Below are 19,941 nucleotides of genomic sequence, written 5' to 3'. Positions count from 1 at the left end.
TGCAACACACTAAAAATGTCTGATTACATTCAGCTAGGTCCAGAGAACCAAAACACTGGGCTGAAAGTAGCCAACAAACAATAAATGTTGGTTTAAAAAAACACTGAACATAGAAATCAGTCATTTCTCTCTGGAATTTTCTCATGGACCTCGTCAAAGTGGCTGTAGCTGAGTAAAAAGACAGATGTATGATGTATTTGAGAGATAAACGAATCCTCATGTATGGTGACGCTTGATTTGCTTGTATGGTTCTAATAGTTACTCCAGTGCAACATACCCAGAAACACTAAGGCAACCGCAGGTGTTGAGAGAAGGTATTAATTCTTCATGGAGCTTCAAGTGACCCAAAGGTATCTGTTTCAATAATTAAAATGTAAGTGGGTTTATTTTCAACAAATGACTGTACATCTATTTGGTGTTTTGTTTTTTGATGTTTTGTCGATGTGCCTTATAGACTGCAACTAGGTGCACACCAAATTTGGGTCCTTTTCAAGAGACATTTGCAGCTCATTGATGAGGGTGGATGTTTTCAGTATATGGCCCTGTATTGTTATAGTATAATATGGTGTTACCACAGTAAAGCTTCTTCTGTTCCCATCATCTGGTCCTGCAGCTCTAAGCTTTCCTACGTCTGGTCCTCTACTTTGCAGTTAACAACATCCATCCCTCAACGCTGCTCTGACAATGGAGTTGCAGAGCAGGAAAGACAAAGCGCTCGTCACCCATCTGAGGTCTGTATGTGTCCATCTGGAAAAGACATTGGGACAAACAGGTTGTGGGGGGCAACTGGAGTCTCTCTCTCTCTGTCTCTCTCTCGAAATGCCTCCCAGACCTGGTGGTGTCTGTGACAGGCCCTCTCCTGGTGAGCTAGCCTCCATGATGAATGGCCACCTTTCCACTCTTTATCGCCCCACTAAATCATGCGCTTACCATGCTTTTATGACCAATTTTTGCTGCTTTGTTTTACTCTACCCCCCATTTTTGAATGAAACTCCAAAGGCTTCATTTTTTCGTACTGTACATCATATTAATCTTTGAGGGTTTATCATTGCATTGGTATTCAGGTGGAGATTTTAGATCTAGCTTTATTAATCAAATTCACTGAGACAAATGTGTCAGACCTTGTTTGGGCTGGAGAAATGCTCCACAGAAACTGCTCTTATCTAAAGAGCAGACATATCCAGAATATTTTATTTCATTTATTTACTGTTTTCTAACCTGTATCTGTTGTGTGGCGCTCTTTCATTTCTATTGTAATTCTGGAAAAGCATAAATTATTTATGTGACTGAGGGTCACACTTGGAGCTGGTCAGAGCTCAGAGATTGCAGCCAGACAGTATGTCAGGGCAGGAGAGAAGGCCTGAGAAGAGACTGAGTTTTTTTCCTGCTGAGGTGTGATAAATTACTATACAATGGACTTTGCTTTGTTTATGAATGTCCTTGTCTTTATATGTACTGCATTCTGTGATGAATGCGAGATGCTGTACACACATTGCAGGCTTTATTGTTTTATTTTGACAAAATGTAAAACAAAATGAAAATGTAATGTTATTATAGCTTGTAGTTGTAGCAGTGTAGTTCGGTGTGTAGTTGCATACATGTAATCTTCACCATGGTTAGCTTTTGCTCTTCCTTTTTAAGTATAGGAAAAACATCTTTTCCATTTCATATAAATGTGTAAAAGCCAATAACAAGTCTACAGTATGTAAGCCAAAGGAGTCAAACAAATGAAAGGAAGGTTTCTGGAGAGTTTTTACCCAAATACAGGACACGCTGGCAGTGATGCCCCCAAGGTGATACGATCACTGGCCCTCACTGCCTTTAAGAGGCAGGTTCATTTTTTAAGCTAGTGAAAGTGTATCTTGTGAAACTAGGCAACTAAAGACATCCATTGGTGCCAACCATGTAGGCATAGCCTGTCAGGATGGGGGCTAAATATCACTCTAAATTTAGGCTACCTTTTGGCAAGGGATCAACTGGCATCGCCATTTCCCAGGGAGTCTCTTGAACTCCCACCTCAAGGTACCTGAATGAAAATGGGTCCTCTGGGTACCCATGAGTTTCTCCTGAACTTGAGAAGGGTTGTTCCAAGTAAATGTTTTGTTCCTTATAGTCAATGTATCCATTTAAAGTAAAGCTATATGTTTGTCTGTATGAGAAACAGGATAACCAGCCTATTTGAAGAACAATGAACTGTGTAACATATATGGATACATAACACATTAAAACATGATTGCTGTGGAACTCAAATGTTAACTGTTTCGGTATTAGTTCATGCACATCAGGCAATTAGTCAAGTCAGGTCAACTTTATTTATATAGCACATTTCATATGACAAGCATAAACTCAATGTGCTTAAGACACATCATACATGACAAACCTAAAATATCATATAAGATAATAAGGTATTACATATGTAAAAACCAGCAGGACATGATAAAACCAAATAAAATAGGACGGCATTATTATTATTATCATTATTCTTAAAAAAGGGGAGACAATAACAATAATAATACTTAAAACAAATAAAAATACACTTAATAACCTAAACCGTTAAAACATTTAAAAATAATAAGAAGTATTTGAAAATCAACATTAATTGACATTAATTGTAAAATAAGAAACCAAAGTATATCAAGTCTCCACACTTTCATCATTTTCAGCTCACCTATATACTACAACAGCATAAGCGAACTCTTTAATTTCAGTCAAGACTTTTAGTTTTGGTGTGTCACCCTGAGATTTTCAGTGGCCCCATATTGTCACCCCTATAAACATTTTCTGGGGGTGCCACTCCATACTAGGAAGTAAGCATATAAGCTGACAATGTTTCATTCAGGACAAAGAATCATGATCATGCCAATGCATCTTCGATATGTTTGATTAATTCAATAATAAATCAATTAACATTAAAAAAAAAAGGATGCTCACATTTATTTAAACTAAAAGTTGTATGGATGCTGACCTGACACTTTTTCATTATCCGAGTAGGAAAGCAAAAAGCCAACACTGTTTAGGAGCAAACAAATAAATATCAAATAGATTATAGCTATGAAAGTGTTTTATAACTACCTTGGTGATGCAGTGGTTTAGTGAGCTTTGGCTGCTGCACAGCTTTAAAGTGAGGCAGGTTTGCTCTGATATGTTGTACTCTATCTCCCCCTAGTGGACACAGAAAATCCTGTCCTGTCATCCTGAATGATGTTCATCTGTATGACTGATCTCCTCATCCACAGGGAATCGATTAAAACAGATAGACAGAATTAAATGTACTAGTTTTTGTTGTAACAGATTAATATTATATTCAATCATAAGAAAATTGTTGAGAGTTTAAAAGGAGAAAATAAAAGTTTGAGAGCTGAAAACGTGTAGCTTATAGTTGTAGTACACAGTTCATGGTGTAACATGTATTTTTTATTTTGCACGTGACGTTTTTAGATTCACAAGCCAGACAATCAATATTCATGGGTCATTTTTAACCCTTTCCTGATAGAAACTCACAGAGCACAGGCGCCTACTCTGCAGTCCTCATACCTCTTTGAGGTTTTGGTGATCTATCAATCACCTAAACAAAGCTTGAGTGTGCGAGCCACTGCCAGGGGAGGTCTGACCTGCGGCCTAGCGTGACATTCAAGGAAGGAGTACTACTCACCCAGGAAATCCCATTACACCAAAGTATGATGGATATCAGTTCGGGGAAAGCTCATATGTGGTCTGACATATAATTTGTAATAATTTGTAAAAAAAAAAAAAAAAAAAAAGGTATGACCACCACGTTCACCTTTATCCCTGTCTTTCACTTTTTCAAAACTCTGCCTCAATACACACACACACACACACACACACACACACACACACACACAAATTATTTCATATCCATAAGATCTATAATATGATGTCATGAAATATTTTTTCATCCTAAACTTGACCATCATTTTCCTAGATGCCATGGAGTTTACTCCTTTTACCACAAAGATAATAAATACAAACTTATTTTCAATTAAAAATTATCTTTGTTGGGAATAATCTATGTTTGAGTTTTCTGAAGAATGCAGAGCAAATTGTTTTGCTAAGCCATAATGACTTTTCTGGAGTTTCACTAGTGACTGAACAGACAACCAAACTATCTCAAATACATGTGCTATCTGAATCAAAGAGATATAGATTAACTTTATTTGTAAACATGTAGTGGGACTCCAGCACTAATCAATAACACCAAAGATCTGATGGCATGCTCCAAAGGGCAAAGGTGAAAAATTGAGTGAAGTCCCTCTCCATCATGAAAGTAAAATACTCTACGGGGATGGGGGAAAAAAAACAAACAAAATGTAAAAAAAAAAAAAAGAAGAAGGCAAATGTCACCTTCACCCCATGTGATGGCATTGTACAATATCACTTACCTTAAAACTAAAGGTAAGGTTAATCAGCCATCGTCCATACTCTTATAAAGAGTCTCCCGCTGTGTTTGTTTGTGCTATATCACTCTTCTGTGCCGTATTGATTGTCCAAGGTAAGAGAATACAGTGTGAATGTGCGGCAAAAATTCGATCAGACATCCCAGCATGCAACCTTTGGACTTGACTTTTTTATTTTTTTGATGACATTTATCTTCCTGATAAAATGAGCTAGTCATGAATATATTACATGTTAGTCACATGTCTTTTCTCACAGGTCTTATCTGTTTTTGGTCTTCACAGTGAGTTTAACCTGTCTCTGAACTCTCCCCTGTGTATGCTTTACTGATAAGAGACAAACAAATAGACAGTGGGGCCAGATTTCAATACTGAGTCGTCACTTAAGTGGACCATCAGGGAGTAGCTTGCAAAATCTTACAAGTGGCATTATGAAGAAGTTCAACACCGAGAGCAAGGTGTCAAACATACGGCTCAGGAGCCAGAACCTGTCCCCCAAAGGGTCCAGTCCGGCCCACTGGATGACCTTGCACACCTAATAGTGATGCACTAAAAGGTTTCAGGAGCAAGTTAAACAGTGAATAGCTTTCTTCGTGCAAAATGCTGCTTCAGAGGCTTTTCCACCCCGACCAATATTCAGTTCTTCTCTTTCACCTCAGTTTGGTGTGGTGATATAAGGATTACTATGCAGGAAGGGAAACGTACTGAGAATTATTATTGAAATTGCATTTATTCCTCTGAAGACGTCACAGGCTGTTTGTCATCTGTTTTGTAGATGGATTAGCATCTTTTTTAAATGTACTTCTTTAAACAAAAAAAGGGAAAAGATGTGTAGGTCTCTGTTATTTACAGGAAATTAGGCAATGGTTTTACTGCTCCAGCCCACCTGCGATTAAATCGGACTGTATGTGGCCCGTGAACTAGAATGAGTTTGACACCTAGAGAGTAGATCAAGAAGACAAAAAAAGCTGCCAAAAACTGTGAAGAAGGAAAGGTATTCAGTCCACATAGGCAATACCTATGACAAAGAGGAACTCAGCTAAATGGATGATGTGGAAGTTATGGTGAATATCAGTGGAGTTTGCATATCAACCAGTCTCAATACTCTTCAAACCACAGAGCCTAATTTGAACCACAGAGCTTACTGGGACTGTCCTTACATTGGCGTATGTACACTCATAGCAGCACAGACAGTGAACATTTAAACATGATGCTGACACCACTATGAACCAGTACGACAGGTGTGATGACAACATCACCTAGATCCCCCTGATCAAAGCAAAGGCCTCCTGAGTGTCATCAGCTGTCACTAAATCCAGGCACTGAAGCAATGCAACATTTGGGCAGACACATATTAAGTGAGGGTCCTCTCAAACAAGTTTTCTGGTGATTTTTTTATGTAACAATATGTGCCTTATCTGCGTCACTTTATGGTGTAAATATCATGCCACTTCCTGCTTCAACCTTGCGTAGTTGCTTCATCTTCTTCCTGTTTTACAGCAGATTGCAACTAGTCTGGGGCCGTTTAGTGGCCGTTTTAGTAAGGAACCAGAACCAGGGCGAGAGAGACAGGATCCAGAATTCGATGGATGTGCCTTTCCGTCAAAATAAAAGCACCAAGCTAATAAAAATGCGGCGAAACTTTTTAATTTAAAGAATATAATTTACAAGAAAAACCCCAAGCCATTAAGTTAACCTTTTTCTTTTATTGTAAATCAATGGTGCTCCAGAATTTAAAGTTTTACTTTGGTGAACACTTTTACTTTGGTGAATGTAGTGAATTCCGGATCCGCTCTCTAGACCGGAACCAGAATCCAGACAAAATTCAGAGTGAATGGAAACCAGGCTCTTCCCCATACATGAAGAGCCTGGTGACGCGAGGCTAGATTGCATCCATTGCTTTTGAGGTTCCGTACTGCCACCCCCTGTTTAACTGGAGGCATTGTTGTGTCTGTAAGTTGCCCTCTAGCAGTTTGTCAAAATAAAAGTCTTCTGCTGCTTTCATGTTTTTACTGAGGAGGGGCCAAATTCATGTGTGTAATATTTAGGGGGACATGTCTCCTATGTGTCCCCCAAAATCTATGCCCATAGCAGCACTTACTATTCTCAGAGAGAGAGCCATGTTGGAGATGCATCAAATGACTGATTTATCTAATGAATATTTTGTCGATTAATTGTTTGATCCACCAATTGGCCTTCACAATTTCCCAGAGAGGCAGCATGTTGGTGCAGTGGTTAGCACTGTTGCCTAATAGCAAGAGGGTTTCAGGTTCGTACCAGTAGTGGGGGAGCCCTCGTGTGGAGTTTGCATGTTCTCCCTGTTTCAGTGTGGGTTTTCTCTGGGTACTCCAGCTCCCTCCCACAGTCCAAAGACATGCAGGTTAATTGGTGACTCTAAATTGGTCGTAAGTGTGAATGTGAGCGTGAATGGTTGTCTGTCTCTATGTGTCAGCCCTGTGATAGTCTGGCGAACTGTCCACGGTGTACCCTGCCTTTCGCCCAATGCCAGCTGGGATAAGCTGGTAAACTCCCTGCAACCCCTAACAGGATAAGTGGTTACGGAAAATGAATGAATGAATTTCCCAGAGACACTTTGCAATGATATGATAACAGCTTAGAGGCTGAAAACAGGTAATATATTGATGTTCTTGCTTCAGAAATAATTTAAATGAAAAAAATAATAATCAAAGTAGTTGCAGATTAATTTTCTGTCCTTCAACTAATCATTTCAGCAGTATACATTAGTTTACATTCTGATCTAATTTCCTCCATAATCTTATCCTCTGTCATCATTATAATTAGGGCTCAGCTGAGTTGAATCAGGCCCTTTTCCTTGCCACTTTAAATGAAGAAGCTTTACCAACAGGCCGCTTTTCAAATCCAGATAACTGCAAGGCAAATGTATTCTAATCTCTTAATTCAATCTAACTGATCTTTGACCACAGAAAGCATTTTCCTTGTTAAATTGTAATCCCTAGCTGCTTCATCTCCCTAAACTAAATATGCAATTTACATACATTATAGCCTGCGGTCTGTACAGTACCAGCATCAGCACAGGAACACTGCACCATGAATGTGTATTTGATGGTCAGTGCTTTTAAGACAGACAGTCCTGCAGCAATCAAACACTGGCAGGATGCAATTTAGAGCAACATGGAAGGAGAATAAATTCAAACAGAACGCTGAATGTAAAATTAGCCAGAGGAGAGTAGTGGACTTTGGCTTGCTGCTGACCTCTGACTGCTTTAATTAAATGGGGAGTTTCCTCTTCCTCTTGAGTAATAAGTAGCAGTGCTCCTCCACGGCCCATGGCACTGGCAGCCACGTAGAGCAGTGATATCTTTACCTATAACCCTGCTTTTATTATCATCTCCACTGCTACTGCCAGACCTATGAAACAGTGCTCAGCCGATTCCTAAAGGGCTGTAACTTCTCAATCAACACCTTGCTGCAAAGTTCTGTCCATGTACAAGGTTATTTCTGTTCACAGAGGTGGAAAAAGATTCATTATGTGCCTTCGCTGATGAAAGGGATCGTGAATGATCGTCTCTGTCAAGGTGCCTGTCTGCTCTTAACAAAGCTGATGTTCTCTCAGCTATGTGATCTGTCTCAGATGCTTGTGGGGCTTATTAGATTAGACTCAGAGGTATTTACTTATTCATTAGCAACCAAATAAAAGAGGTCCATGTCTTAAAGGTCATAGAGAATCCTACTCCCTTATATTGCTCATGTTTATCACTTGTCTTCTTTTCAAACTTTTTCCATTTTCTCCATATATTGTATCTTTATATTGACATACTTCCCACTCACCTCATCACTGTCATAGCCCGATGGAGGAAGGACTCAGGCAGGGTCACAGCGAAACATTACGGTGCATCCAGCTGTGATGGCTGCAAGGGCTTCTTTAGGAGGAGCATTTGCAACAACCAGACTTACAACTATAGGTGAGTCAGCATGAAGCTTCCTCAGTACCACGGATCATTATTCACCTACATTTTACTCATTTTATATCTTAAAGGTCCAGTTTATAGGATGTAGTGGGATTTAGTGGCATCTAGTGGTGAAGATTGCAGAAGGAGACGAATTATCAGCAGAGGTCTCTTCCTCTTCAAAACAAACAAACCAGGGGTCTCATTTATAAACATTGCGTACGCACAGAACGAGGCCTGAAAGTGGCGTACACCATTTCCCACACAAATGTTGTGTTCTATAAAGGCAGACTTCATGGAAGAATCTTTGGCCGATGCTTACGAACATTTTGGCGATGGGAAATTGGCGACGCAGATGATCAGGTGGAAGCCTGTAGAAATTGTGGAATATTTTTTGGGGCACACCATTTTTGGCTTTTGTCTGTACGTACATTTCTAGTATGGGTCATTGTACTGTCTTATAAATGAGACCCCCTGGTGACTAAAAATGCTGAATAAAGCAGTTTCATGGATGTCAGAAATGGGCCACTCTCCCAGTACCTGCTGTGTGTGCTCACCCTTTTCTGATCCTGATGTTTAGATGGTTTTTACTGGGATCCAAATTATCCGCAGAGGTCTCCTTCTCTCCAAAACAAACCGCTATAACACTGAATACAGCAGTTCCACATTACAAATCAGTGCATTTCCTATGCTTTTTGGCACATCAGAGACAGGCTGCTAGCCCAGCACCTGCTAATGTTTGCTCTAACTAAATGTGTTTACCTTATTTCTGATCCAGACATTTAGGAGGTTTTCACCAGGACCTGAATTATCAAGTAATCTAAACCTGTAAAAACACTGAATAAAGCAGTGTCAAGTTAAAAAAAAAACTTTGTATTTCCAGCATTGATCATCACGGATGGGCTGGTAAATATGACGGTCAATACAAAAATGCAAAAACCTGAAAATTGGAATGGCCCTTTTTAGAGCTAGTGTCGTGTTTGTCCATTCTGAGTTACTGTAGAAACATGGCAGTGCAACTTGACAGTCTCCGTGGTAGAGAGCCGCTCTCTATGTAGCTATAAATAGCTCCTTCTGTGGTAACAAAAAGACGATGATTCCTTTTTTCTGGTGATTATACACTAAAGTAAACATGCTTATTATATCATATTCAATCTCTACCAATATATTCCCCTAAATCTTACACACTGGATCTTTAATATCCACCATCATATCACAGGTAGGTCTTTGTTACAGCCACTATCCACCAGCAGAAATAACAATGCTGAAAACTCAAAACAGATGTTTATTCAAGTTGAAGTGACAGGTTATTCTGTGGTGTTAAAGTTATCACCCACTGTGAGATGTATCATAGAAGAAACTTCACCTCGTAATAGAAAAGCAACCTGAAGGTCCTTGTCACTGGGACCAGTCCAGGCATGGAAACAAATTCATACATATAATGACAGAGGACTCTAAATCAATGGTGAGATATTGCTGTAGGGTCTTACTTTCCCATGTGAGCAGGTGATTGAGCCATCAGATTCTGTCATGTCCAAGCTTGCATTAAAATTGTGTGCAATTGAGTGCACGGTGAGTTGCCAGATCAATTCATGTAAATGCTCAATTATTTCTAAACCTCAAAATATTCAACATTTGTAATTTTCTTCTGACAAATATTAAAGGGGAACTCCACTGATTTCCAACATCAGTCTGTTTACAGGTGTTGTGGCGTACTACTGCATTTTTAAAAAAAAAAAAAAAAAAAAAAAAAAAAAAAAGTTGTAAAGTATCTTGTGGCTTCAGTGGGAGCAGCGTGAAGTTTAATAAATTGCCTCAAACTATACCACTTGAGTCAGCATCAGCTGGGGCTGAAGAAAGAAGTGAGCTTACCAGATCTCTGTAGCCTGCTTCTCATTTTTGCTTGTGGCTAGTGGCTCAAGGTTACATTAGCTCCTGCCAATGGCTAGTGGATGGGTTGCATTATGGGTAATGTAGGCACCAGGTTTTGGGGGTGGAGGAACGAAGAAGAATGCATAGAATGAAAAGATAATATCTTTGGCTCTGCTGCGTAGATTTTGAGCTTGTTTTTTTTAAATGTGAGTCAGACAAAACGTGCAATGCTGCATCTGCGGAGCATTCTTTTAATATAATCCAACAGCTGTGTTAAATAGTGTGTGCATTTGTGTTTGTACACTGTGCGTTCTCAGATTCAACACGCAGTGTACTGTGGACTAAGACAAAAAGAACCAGTGTCGTCACTCCATTAATGTTTCAAGACTGGAATTAGTAAGGGAAGTTATTGGACCTTCAGTGTTTAAAATTTTAAAATGAAATGAAACCACAAGAACCTTGTATTCTGAACATGTCATGTCCACTTTAATGAAAAGACAAGGGATCGGGGTGGTTTAATAGAGAGAAAAATATTTGTGTGTCTGCCTTGAGTAACAATGGGTGTGTTTATGTGCAGTGTGTACATCTTATCTTCCACTGACTCCCACACATAAGCAAGGAGATGCTATCAGAGGAGCCATGAATAGCCTCTACATGAATAATTAACATGGCTGAGCATAGGCAAATATTTGCTCTGCAGATTTCTGGAAAGATGTTGCTCACAACCCCCTGAAGTGGAGGCCAAGGCTACTAATTTAAATGTTTACTTCGCTAATTCGCCTGGTTTGCATAACATGCTGTAATATCACTTTCAAATGAAGCCAGGAGTGCAGCTGTGGTAGAAACACATAAGTAAAGCATTAAACAAGACTCCTCCGGCAGCCAGTCATTTTGTACTTTTCCTCCGAGCACGCTCCCTGAAACTGTTTACTCCTGATGTTCCACAGAAGATTCATTTGGGACATTGTCATGCAGGACCATGTCAGTGGAGCGCAGAGGGCGCCTCCCGCTCCTTCTCCTCCTCTAGTTTGATTAATACGCTCCTGATTGGTTGCTGAGAGGACAGCTCTGATGACTGATTACTCCAACACTCGGCCCTGTTGTCTGACTTTGTAGAGCCATATTGGAATCAGTCTGGGGCCATCCAGATTGCTCTGTTTCTAATGACTCTCACAGAGGGGTCATCAACATGTGATGACATCTCTTCCACTAAACATAATCCACACCATCAAGCATCCAGGCACCCACGCCCACTTTTTATTGTCAGCGGCAAATATTAGAAGCTTCTGTCAACATCAGAATATCAAATAAAAATATATCAAATAAACACAGGTCTACGGGATGAACAGGATTTAAACAGTTTCTACAACTTTGTACTTCATACTTAAAAGGATGGATCAGAAAATATTGTCTCTATATTTATCTTCACAATCACTGTTTTTTTTTTTATCAGGGAGAAACTTTGGGTGGATAAGTAATAGAAAGGAGGAGAAAAATGAAGACACAAAGAGATTAGTCACAGCATTTATACACCCAGGATAAAATGTAAGACACACTTTTCTACCCAATCATACCACATCGCCACAACTCCCCACTACTACACTACTACTACTACCATCCTAAAACAGACACACGTCAGGAGGCTCCTGGAAAAAAAGGGATTTTCTTTCTAATTTCTGCCACATTTGCGTAATAGGCAACATTTGGCATGGCTAATGTTAGCACGAACAGCAGCTTCAATGTCACAGAGAATAGAGGGACTTTGTGGAGGCAAAGAGTAGGTCTTTTCTTTTGGGAGATGTTTGCAGCCGAGGCAAGTCGAGAAGTGGAGAGCAGAGGTGAAGTCTGGAGAAGCCAAGAAACTTCTCTGATGGTTCTTTCCTCTCTTTAATCTCCAGCTGTTCAGAATGAGAGACACTGCATCAGCAGTCACAGAGCCAAGGGACAGACAGTGGGCGCTCTGTCCATCGGCGTGCTTCTGTGGGCAGAGGCCAGTGTGCAACAGGTAAAACGCCTTTGCTTAAGATCTCAGATAAAAAGTTCTGCATCAGGAGTTAACCCTTATATTTCTTAAACATGCCAGCCAAAAATCCCTTACCTGTTTCTGTACATCATGTGGATTAAGACCAGAGACGAAGATACATGGTACATTTTAGACAGGCAGCCATTAAACTGTGTGGGGAGTCTAGCTGTGGGCTGGATTCAGTTACTTCTTAGAAATAACAAAATAGCCGAGGGACCCCATCTAATCATAGCCCATTTAATTGCACCACTAGGTCTGGGATTGTGTGCTGATGTTCAGTTACCTTCAAATGCATAATAACAACCAGATATATGCTTTTCCATGTAAAAGAAACGCACAGAAATAAATTAGATGATTGGCAAATGAGCCACTACAGCACATACTACTAGGATTGTGTGGTCTCCATCCAGCATTGTTTACCCCAGGTCCATGAAAAACCTCCTCTACCTGCCTTGTCTTGCTTTAACCTTCGCAGCTCTCCGAGTGCCAAAGCACTCATACACCTAGAAGCATCATCACCTTCCTCATCCCCCCATTTATCTCCCTCCACATATACACACTCACACACCTTCTGGAAAGGTTCATTCCCACATTGCGGTATCACCTGAGACCATTGTGAACTCACATTATGCTTTGCTGCTCTCAGTTCCCAGCTCTGGTCTCACCTAGGAGTCATGACATCAACACCAAGAAGACAGCCTGCGTGGGAGACGTGTACCAGTCCATGAAGCAGCAACTCCTCCTGCTGGTGGAAGGGGAAAAGCACATTCCAGAGTTGTGTACCCTCCCGATGGAAGACAGAGCACAAAGAGGACCAAATACCTAAAGAATTTAAGATTCTGTCAGTGCAGAGCTTTGTACTTTGTTTCACACGGTGTTTGCATTTGTCCGTTCAGGTTTTTGGTATGTGACATGAAGCCTGTGTGTGTTGGTGTGTAGGTCTGTTACAAACCCAATCTACAGAACATCTTTTCCTCGAGGCAGCAAGACGCTCTTTATCTTATTACAATCTCATTCTTCAAGGAAGAAAAGATAAAGCATTTTTGTACTTCACCATCATTTATGTGCCAAGGTTACTATTTGATTTAAAGGGACAATAACCCCAAAATCAACAATGCATATATTCCCTCTTACCTGTGGTGCTATTTATCAGTCTAGATTGCTTTCTTGTAAGTTGCTGAGTGTTGGAAATAACGACTGTAGAGATGTCTGCCTTCTCTCAAATATAATGGGTGTAGATGGCACTCGGCTTGTGGTGCTCAAAGTGCACCACATCACCATGCACAAGGACGTGTGCATCTACATCCAGCAACAGCCAGAAGAAGATCAGGGATGCAGCCTTTGTCAATTATGTCCCAAAGCTGTGGAACACACTACCTGCAGATATCAGGGAAGCTAGCTTGCTAAATATTTTTAAAAGAAAGCTAAAAATGTATCTGTTCACTTTAGCATTTAACTCTTGATACAGGCCTGAAACTCTTTCTTTTTACGCTTCACGCTGTTGCAACTTTGTGCTGCATTTCTTGTTTGAGAGGTGTTATATAAATAAAGTTTTTTATTATTTTTATTACTGCTAGCTCATCTAGCACAACTGAGCTAGCTAACTTTACAGCTCAGCTGAGGAGGATGCCATTAATGTTTACATCTAGCACTGGCACAAGCCTCTTGTCCATGAGTAGATGCATGCTTCCCTCTGTGCAATAATACAGTTGGTGGGTTTAGTTCAGCAGAAAGAAAATAGCTCCTACATGAAACTGCTCACAACAAGGTCTATGGAGTATCTTGAGTAACCGAGTCATGATTTCTGAAAAGAGACAATGCTGTTGAGTTTTTCAAATGTTGTTTTTTTTTAGCTATCATTTACATTTTTTTAATTATATTTATATTCTAGAGAAAGCAGACATCTCTACAACCACTTGGCAGCTCACACCAAAACAATCTATATTAATAAGTAGCACTACAGGTAAGAGGAAAAATATGTATTTTGATTTTGGGTTGAACTGTCCATTTAAGTGTTGCAGGTATTTACAGTAATCTTCATGCTGAAATATCTTGCATAAGAATGGATGTGTTTATGTTTATTGAGCAGGTAATGACTCTGTGATCCCCCTGAGAGGTGCAGAATTACAGGTGTCTATAGTGGCTTTCAGAATCCAGGAGGAGCTGGTCAAACTTCACAGACAAAGAGTTTACTTTCCTCAGAACCATTGTTGTCTTTGCCCCAGGTCAGTCCAGTCAGTCTGTGAGAGTGAGACAGTGGATTGTAATTTCAGTTCTGCTACATGTCCTCATCCATCGCACCAGACAAAGAATAACTTCTTTTGATGTTCTCTCTTGTGTGTGTTTATTTCCCTTGCCTTTTGCATCCTTAGTTTAGTCTGAGTTGTCTGGCTTCAGCATGTTTCACTGAGATTTCTCTAATACTATAATATATAGCATGTGGTGAGCTTCTTGACAGTCAGGTGGCTGCCTGCTGAACTTAATGGCCCATTTACCTGAGGCAGAAGCAGTAGAGGCAAGCTGGGGGACCAAAGGGCCTGAGGACTGGATTGATTCAACTCTGCCCCACAGCCTTGCAGTGATAGCCTCCATAAAACTAGGCTTGGGATTATTGCAGAACTTTGATTTCTTTTCAGTCATCACCATTAAAAAGTTTCTACTTCATTCTTACTGTGAAAAACACTACTGTACCTATACAGGATGGAGGGAAACTTCTCCGTTCTGACTACAATTACCGATAACAAAGCTCTTCCACAATACAAAAGTAGTTTACATATACGTGGGACTATACTATGTTTCCTGCTGATATTTTATTTCAAATGATAATACTTTGGCTTGATGATTTAACGACATCTCCTATTGGCTAACAGAGCAAAACAAAGATGTCTGTAGTAGTAATAATTATTTATCTCCTGTAACTAAAGAGCTAAATCCCATTTTATGAACTGGAGCTAAAATTACCCTGTTCTGTTTTCCTACAGTCTCCCAGAAAGGAGCCTCTTGATGGTTTAATTTTTCCCCCATCTTAATAAAACTGCTTGCTTTGGCCAGAAAATAAATTCTTTTCTGATTTAAAAATAACAACTTACAGACTTCAGGAAACACTCTTGCCCAAGACTAGATGCTGGATGTGAGGGCCGCGTAGAGATCTATAACTGGATTTCAACTCATTACTACATTATCTGTCATCTCATGTCATATGGAGAAAAGTAAACTTACAATAGTATACTGGCAACTGCAAAGGACTCCCTCAACATAATTGGCTGATACTCTGATTAATCACTGTTAAACAAAAATGGTGCAATAACAGACACTTCTTAACTTCTGTGCCTGCAAAACATTATACTCACATTTTTATTGTCATACGTAATTATAATACAGTGCAATTAAACCTTATCTCTTTGTTTCATTCATGTCTTTTTTACTCATTACACAATTCTTGTCTTCATGATCTTATATGAATGAAGGCTTGCCCTTCTTGAGCAATGTCAGTGTTAATCATTCCCTGATTCCCTGACATTGATAGCCCTTTGTTGACAGGGTGCGCTCTCCTGCTTCGTGTATGTCCTCTTACCTTTGTCTCGCAGACTGTCTGGGTCCGGAGAGTTCTCAGGTTTTTCGACATTTGCGTGTCCAGGCCCATCTGCTGCTACAAGAGGCAACCTGTGAGCAGCAGGGGAGATTTGGGGTGTTCCTGCCGATCCTGCCTCCCCTGCAAAGTGTGGCCTGGCAGATGGTGGAGACTCCACGTAGCACAGCTGCTGGGTGAGAGCAGAAGAGACAACCTGCTGCAGGAGGGAGGGAGCCATAAACAGGACAGGGACTGCGTACAGGTGGGAGACACTGTTGCAGTATGTACTAGCAAGAAATGGATTGAAAATGCAAAGTATGTTAATTTTTAACAGCACTGAGTTTGTGCTGGTGTCATAATCAAGACTCTCTCATTATGTAATTGTATGTTTACACTGAGCTCTCACAGCAAAAGGAGCAAAGAGCTTCACCTACACACTTCAGCTTTCTCATCTCTCACGTTTCAACATGTGAGTATTTACAGTTCAACCTATCACAAAAGTTTTGAACACACACACCACTATAAAGCACTGTATATCTAAGCAGCATTTACTTTTAAATGAGCAACAATGTAGATGATTTTCAAGTCTAACTGTCTTTCACCATCATACTTTGTTTACATGAAATTGAAATGTATTGATAGACACTGAACCCTCATGTGCTAAATGCCACTGCTGATGTCTGTCTGTCTCACACAGCTCTTTCAAGTGGCTTCCCTGCTGCCCCCACAGACTGGCACAGAGGTGTACAGACATGGCGATGCTGCCAACTGGCCCACGGCATACCAGAGACACCTGTCCACACCAAAACACACCTCAAGGACAAAAACAACCGCGGAGTGGAGGGGTGTTATGAGCACGAGACAGAACACAGACAATCATATAAACACACAGCCACATATTTACACATTGCATGTTCCTCACTAATGAGGGAAAACTCGTTTTGTTCACTTGGACCAACAAAAGTTATGCCACAACAATCCTTCATTTAATAATACATCTTTTTATCCAGTGTTGCTCTTTTGTATGAAACAGAATATGAATAAAATTTGAGTATTATTTCATACAGGAACACATGAAACAGAATTAATAACATTCAACACATCACAAAGATAAATAAAAACTTAGAGCTATATCTGGAAAGCATTTAAAATAGAACTACTGACATATGCAAATAGGTTTACATTGCACTGTGCTATACTGTAACTAAGCATAAGCATCTCTCCTTCCTATCACATCCGGTGTGACAGACCTGGATATGGAGCTGAAGCGAATGTCCCAGAACCTGCCAGCAGAGGGCGCACAAAGCCTGCTCAGAAACACATTTTTTGGCCCCTGTGAGTCAAGCTTGTCTCTGCAAATAAAGACCTTGACTTGTGTGGTCAAAGGTTTGTACTGTCAGAATCTAGAAATAGTTGTATTTCAAGTATCATGGCCAAATTGGGCTTACTGCAAGAGTCAGATCAGTATAATGAGGATTTAAGTAAAAAACAATCTCATAAGTGACATCAGTCATAAGAAAACATGCACTATCACAAGCTATCCTCATCCTGGTGCGGGATGAGGGTGCTCAGCTGCGCAGTGACCTAGAATGCCTGCAATGATGCAATATAACCTTACGACAAAAGTGTGTTTTAGATAATGACACCATGTCTCTGTCTAGCTACTCTGTTTGTTTTTACATCTAATTACTGAATCCCTAAAATAAAAGAGACCGAAATCCGTCCTTCATTCCCCCCTGAAGCCGATGGCAACCATATCCACAACAGAGCGTATAATCTAAACAAGATATTGAATGTTAATTCCTCCGTTCTTAAGACTAAGCATTCATGCTTTCTTGAAAAAATACTCATGCATCACAGAAATTAGCTAAAAAGTGACGTCTTCTCTTTCCATTTTAGACGGTATCAGGTCTGTGACATTCAGCCTGAACCCAATCAGTGGATGAATCTCTGCTGTTGAAATAAGTTATATAACATTATATAATCCCATAAAGCTAAGTGGTTTAATGTAATGAGGGAGGGGGGAGCCTCTCTACAGACGGGGGAAGTCTTCTGAAAGTTTACATTTCACTGACTGGCATATACAGTTTGTGCTTGGCTTGCACTCTCGTCAGCCGCATACAGAGCATTAGCTCATATAGGGCAGCCAAATCCCACTCAATGGAAGAAAGACAAATTGCTGTGGCAGTGGGACACCGTGGAGGACAGCATGGACAGACAGATTAGATCGAGATGAGCTGTACAGCAGCAACATAATAAAATATGACCTGCACCACAGGATAGAATATTTATGTAGTACATTATAGTATTTGTAAAATACTTGTGGAGAGGAGTATCAGAGTGGATTTATTGTGGCAGGAAACTTTGGCAAGGAGTTAGACAGTGTCAGACGCTCCTTTTAGTGTCTGTGATGGGGGAGTCATTGTCTTGTAATTCATTCATGTGTGGGAATTTCCATCTGTCTATGTTAGCTTTGTGGTTGACCTTTGACCTGTCATACGGTAGGTGCTTCCCTGCTATCTACCAAATGCATGCTGATAAAGGCTCCATGCTGTCATGAGCCAGAGGATCAGATTATCTTTTTTTTTGTGCTGGCAGCATAGGTCAGCTTACTGAGCACAGAGGCCCAATGACACAAGGGCCACCCTGGCCTTCATCTGCAAAATGTCACACTGTAACGCTTACCAACCAGGAAGAGTCCTAAACTAACCACAAAGAGATGCAAAGGAAGTGCAAAGAGACACAAAACAACTAATTAAGACACAAAATGACCTCAAAAAGATACAAAACTTTCTTCTTTCTCCTGTATTTGAGGGGTGTTGGGACCTTTTGCATATCTGTATCCAGGGGCCCATTTTCTCATTATCCACCCATGCCTTCAAGGTGTTCACAAAAGGCTGGTCGAAAAGATAGCAGAGCTCTAACCTCTTCTACTCGTTGCCCTGAACCGTCCTCTTCCATGTGCTCCAACTGGCCTATTTTTTTTTATTTTTTTTTTTTTTGACACTTTCCTGGACACAAATTCAAAAATAGAGAGCTGATCGTTTTAGCTTGCTAATCACAGGTCTGCCTGAGATTTAGGTTAAGAGGTCCGTGTTGACCTGCACTCACCATCAGCAGGAGAGGGGAGATCAGGAGATAAAATCTCCCATGTTGGAGTAAAACTTGGAAACAGAAACACGGAAACAGGCGCATTTTTCTGTAAACAAATTTATGCCTCTTGAAATCTTTGTTTCACACCACCAAAAAAATACAGCAGGATATGACATTTCAAGGGCTCCTTTGAAAAAAGAGATTTATAATACCTACTGGGTAAATAAACTAAAGTAACTTCAACTATAACGTTTCTGTCCCTGAGGGGAAACTTGTCTTGCAGCCAGGTAAAAAAAGAGACAGCGAAAACACAGCGACAAAGGCATCTGATACAAAAAACATTTTAACAATAAGTGAAAATCAGAGACCCAGAATATATCATCCCTAAAACCATCATCATCATCAGCCTCCAGTAGTTAAAAGGGTAACTAATCATCAGTTAGGTCATCATGACCATTTAACAGTTTGCTGGCCTCAGAAATAAAGGATTTATTCAGCCTGTTAGATCTGGCTCTCGGGGGTCTAACTCTGCAACTGGGGGGGTAGGAGCTTAAATTCTCCATGTAGAGGATCAAGAGAACGTTGTAAAATATCTTGAGCCTTAGAAACTGCTCTCTTGCAGACCATATTAGACAAATTAGACAGTGTAGCACCACTTATCTTACTGGCCACTTTAACAACATGCAACCTTTTGAGGGATGATGTTATGACCTTTACTTAAATGTCTCAGGGAAACAGAGGGAGTAACATAACAAGATTCCCTAAACCTTTCAATAAATGTACCAAAATGACCAGAAAAGGCTACTGAAACACTTTAAAGTATAAGAAGCTAATATGACACCAAGGCCTCCAAGGCCCAATAAAAGAAAAAACCTGCACTAACTAAAAAAATAAAACTAACTTAACCTACAGAACCAAACACTAGGACAATGTTACGCTCCCTGACTGGAGTGGAGCAAAAATAGAAGGCAGAGAACCCCTACAAGGCCTCCCATAGGTCACCAGCTACTCAGCATGGAAGCTTCATACTGATTAAACCAG

General features: G+C 40.2%; 1 protein-coding gene across 1 annotated transcript; it reads left to right on the top strand.

The window, feature by feature from the left end:
- The first annotated feature begins 5,580 nt into the window (after window positions 1-5,580).
- hnf4b (hepatic nuclear factor 4, beta) lies at window positions 5,581-17,409 on the top strand. Its single transcript, XM_049562544.1, is given in 16 exon segments — window positions 5,581-5,675; window positions 8,223-8,257; window positions 8,260-8,356; window positions 10,531-10,577; window positions 10,580-10,618; window positions 12,112-12,218; window positions 12,883-13,038; window positions 13,172-13,254; window positions 14,321-14,407; window positions 14,409-14,461; window positions 15,824-15,980; window positions 15,982-16,087; window positions 16,207-16,276; window positions 16,505-16,654; window positions 17,056-17,142; window positions 17,345-17,409. Coding segments are annotated over 16 exon segments (1,434 nt in total).
- Window positions 17,410-19,941: the final 2,532 nt, after the last annotated feature.

The sequence above is a fragment of the Epinephelus fuscoguttatus genome, linkage group LG2 (genome assembly GCF_011397635.1).
Source record: "Epinephelus fuscoguttatus linkage group LG2, E.fuscoguttatus.final_Chr_v1".
Classification (NCBI taxonomy): Eukaryota; Metazoa; Chordata; class Actinopteri; order Perciformes; family Serranidae; genus Epinephelus; species Epinephelus fuscoguttatus.
Note: the sequence above shows the minus strand (reverse complement) of the source record. Positions and strands in the feature narration are given on the sequence as shown.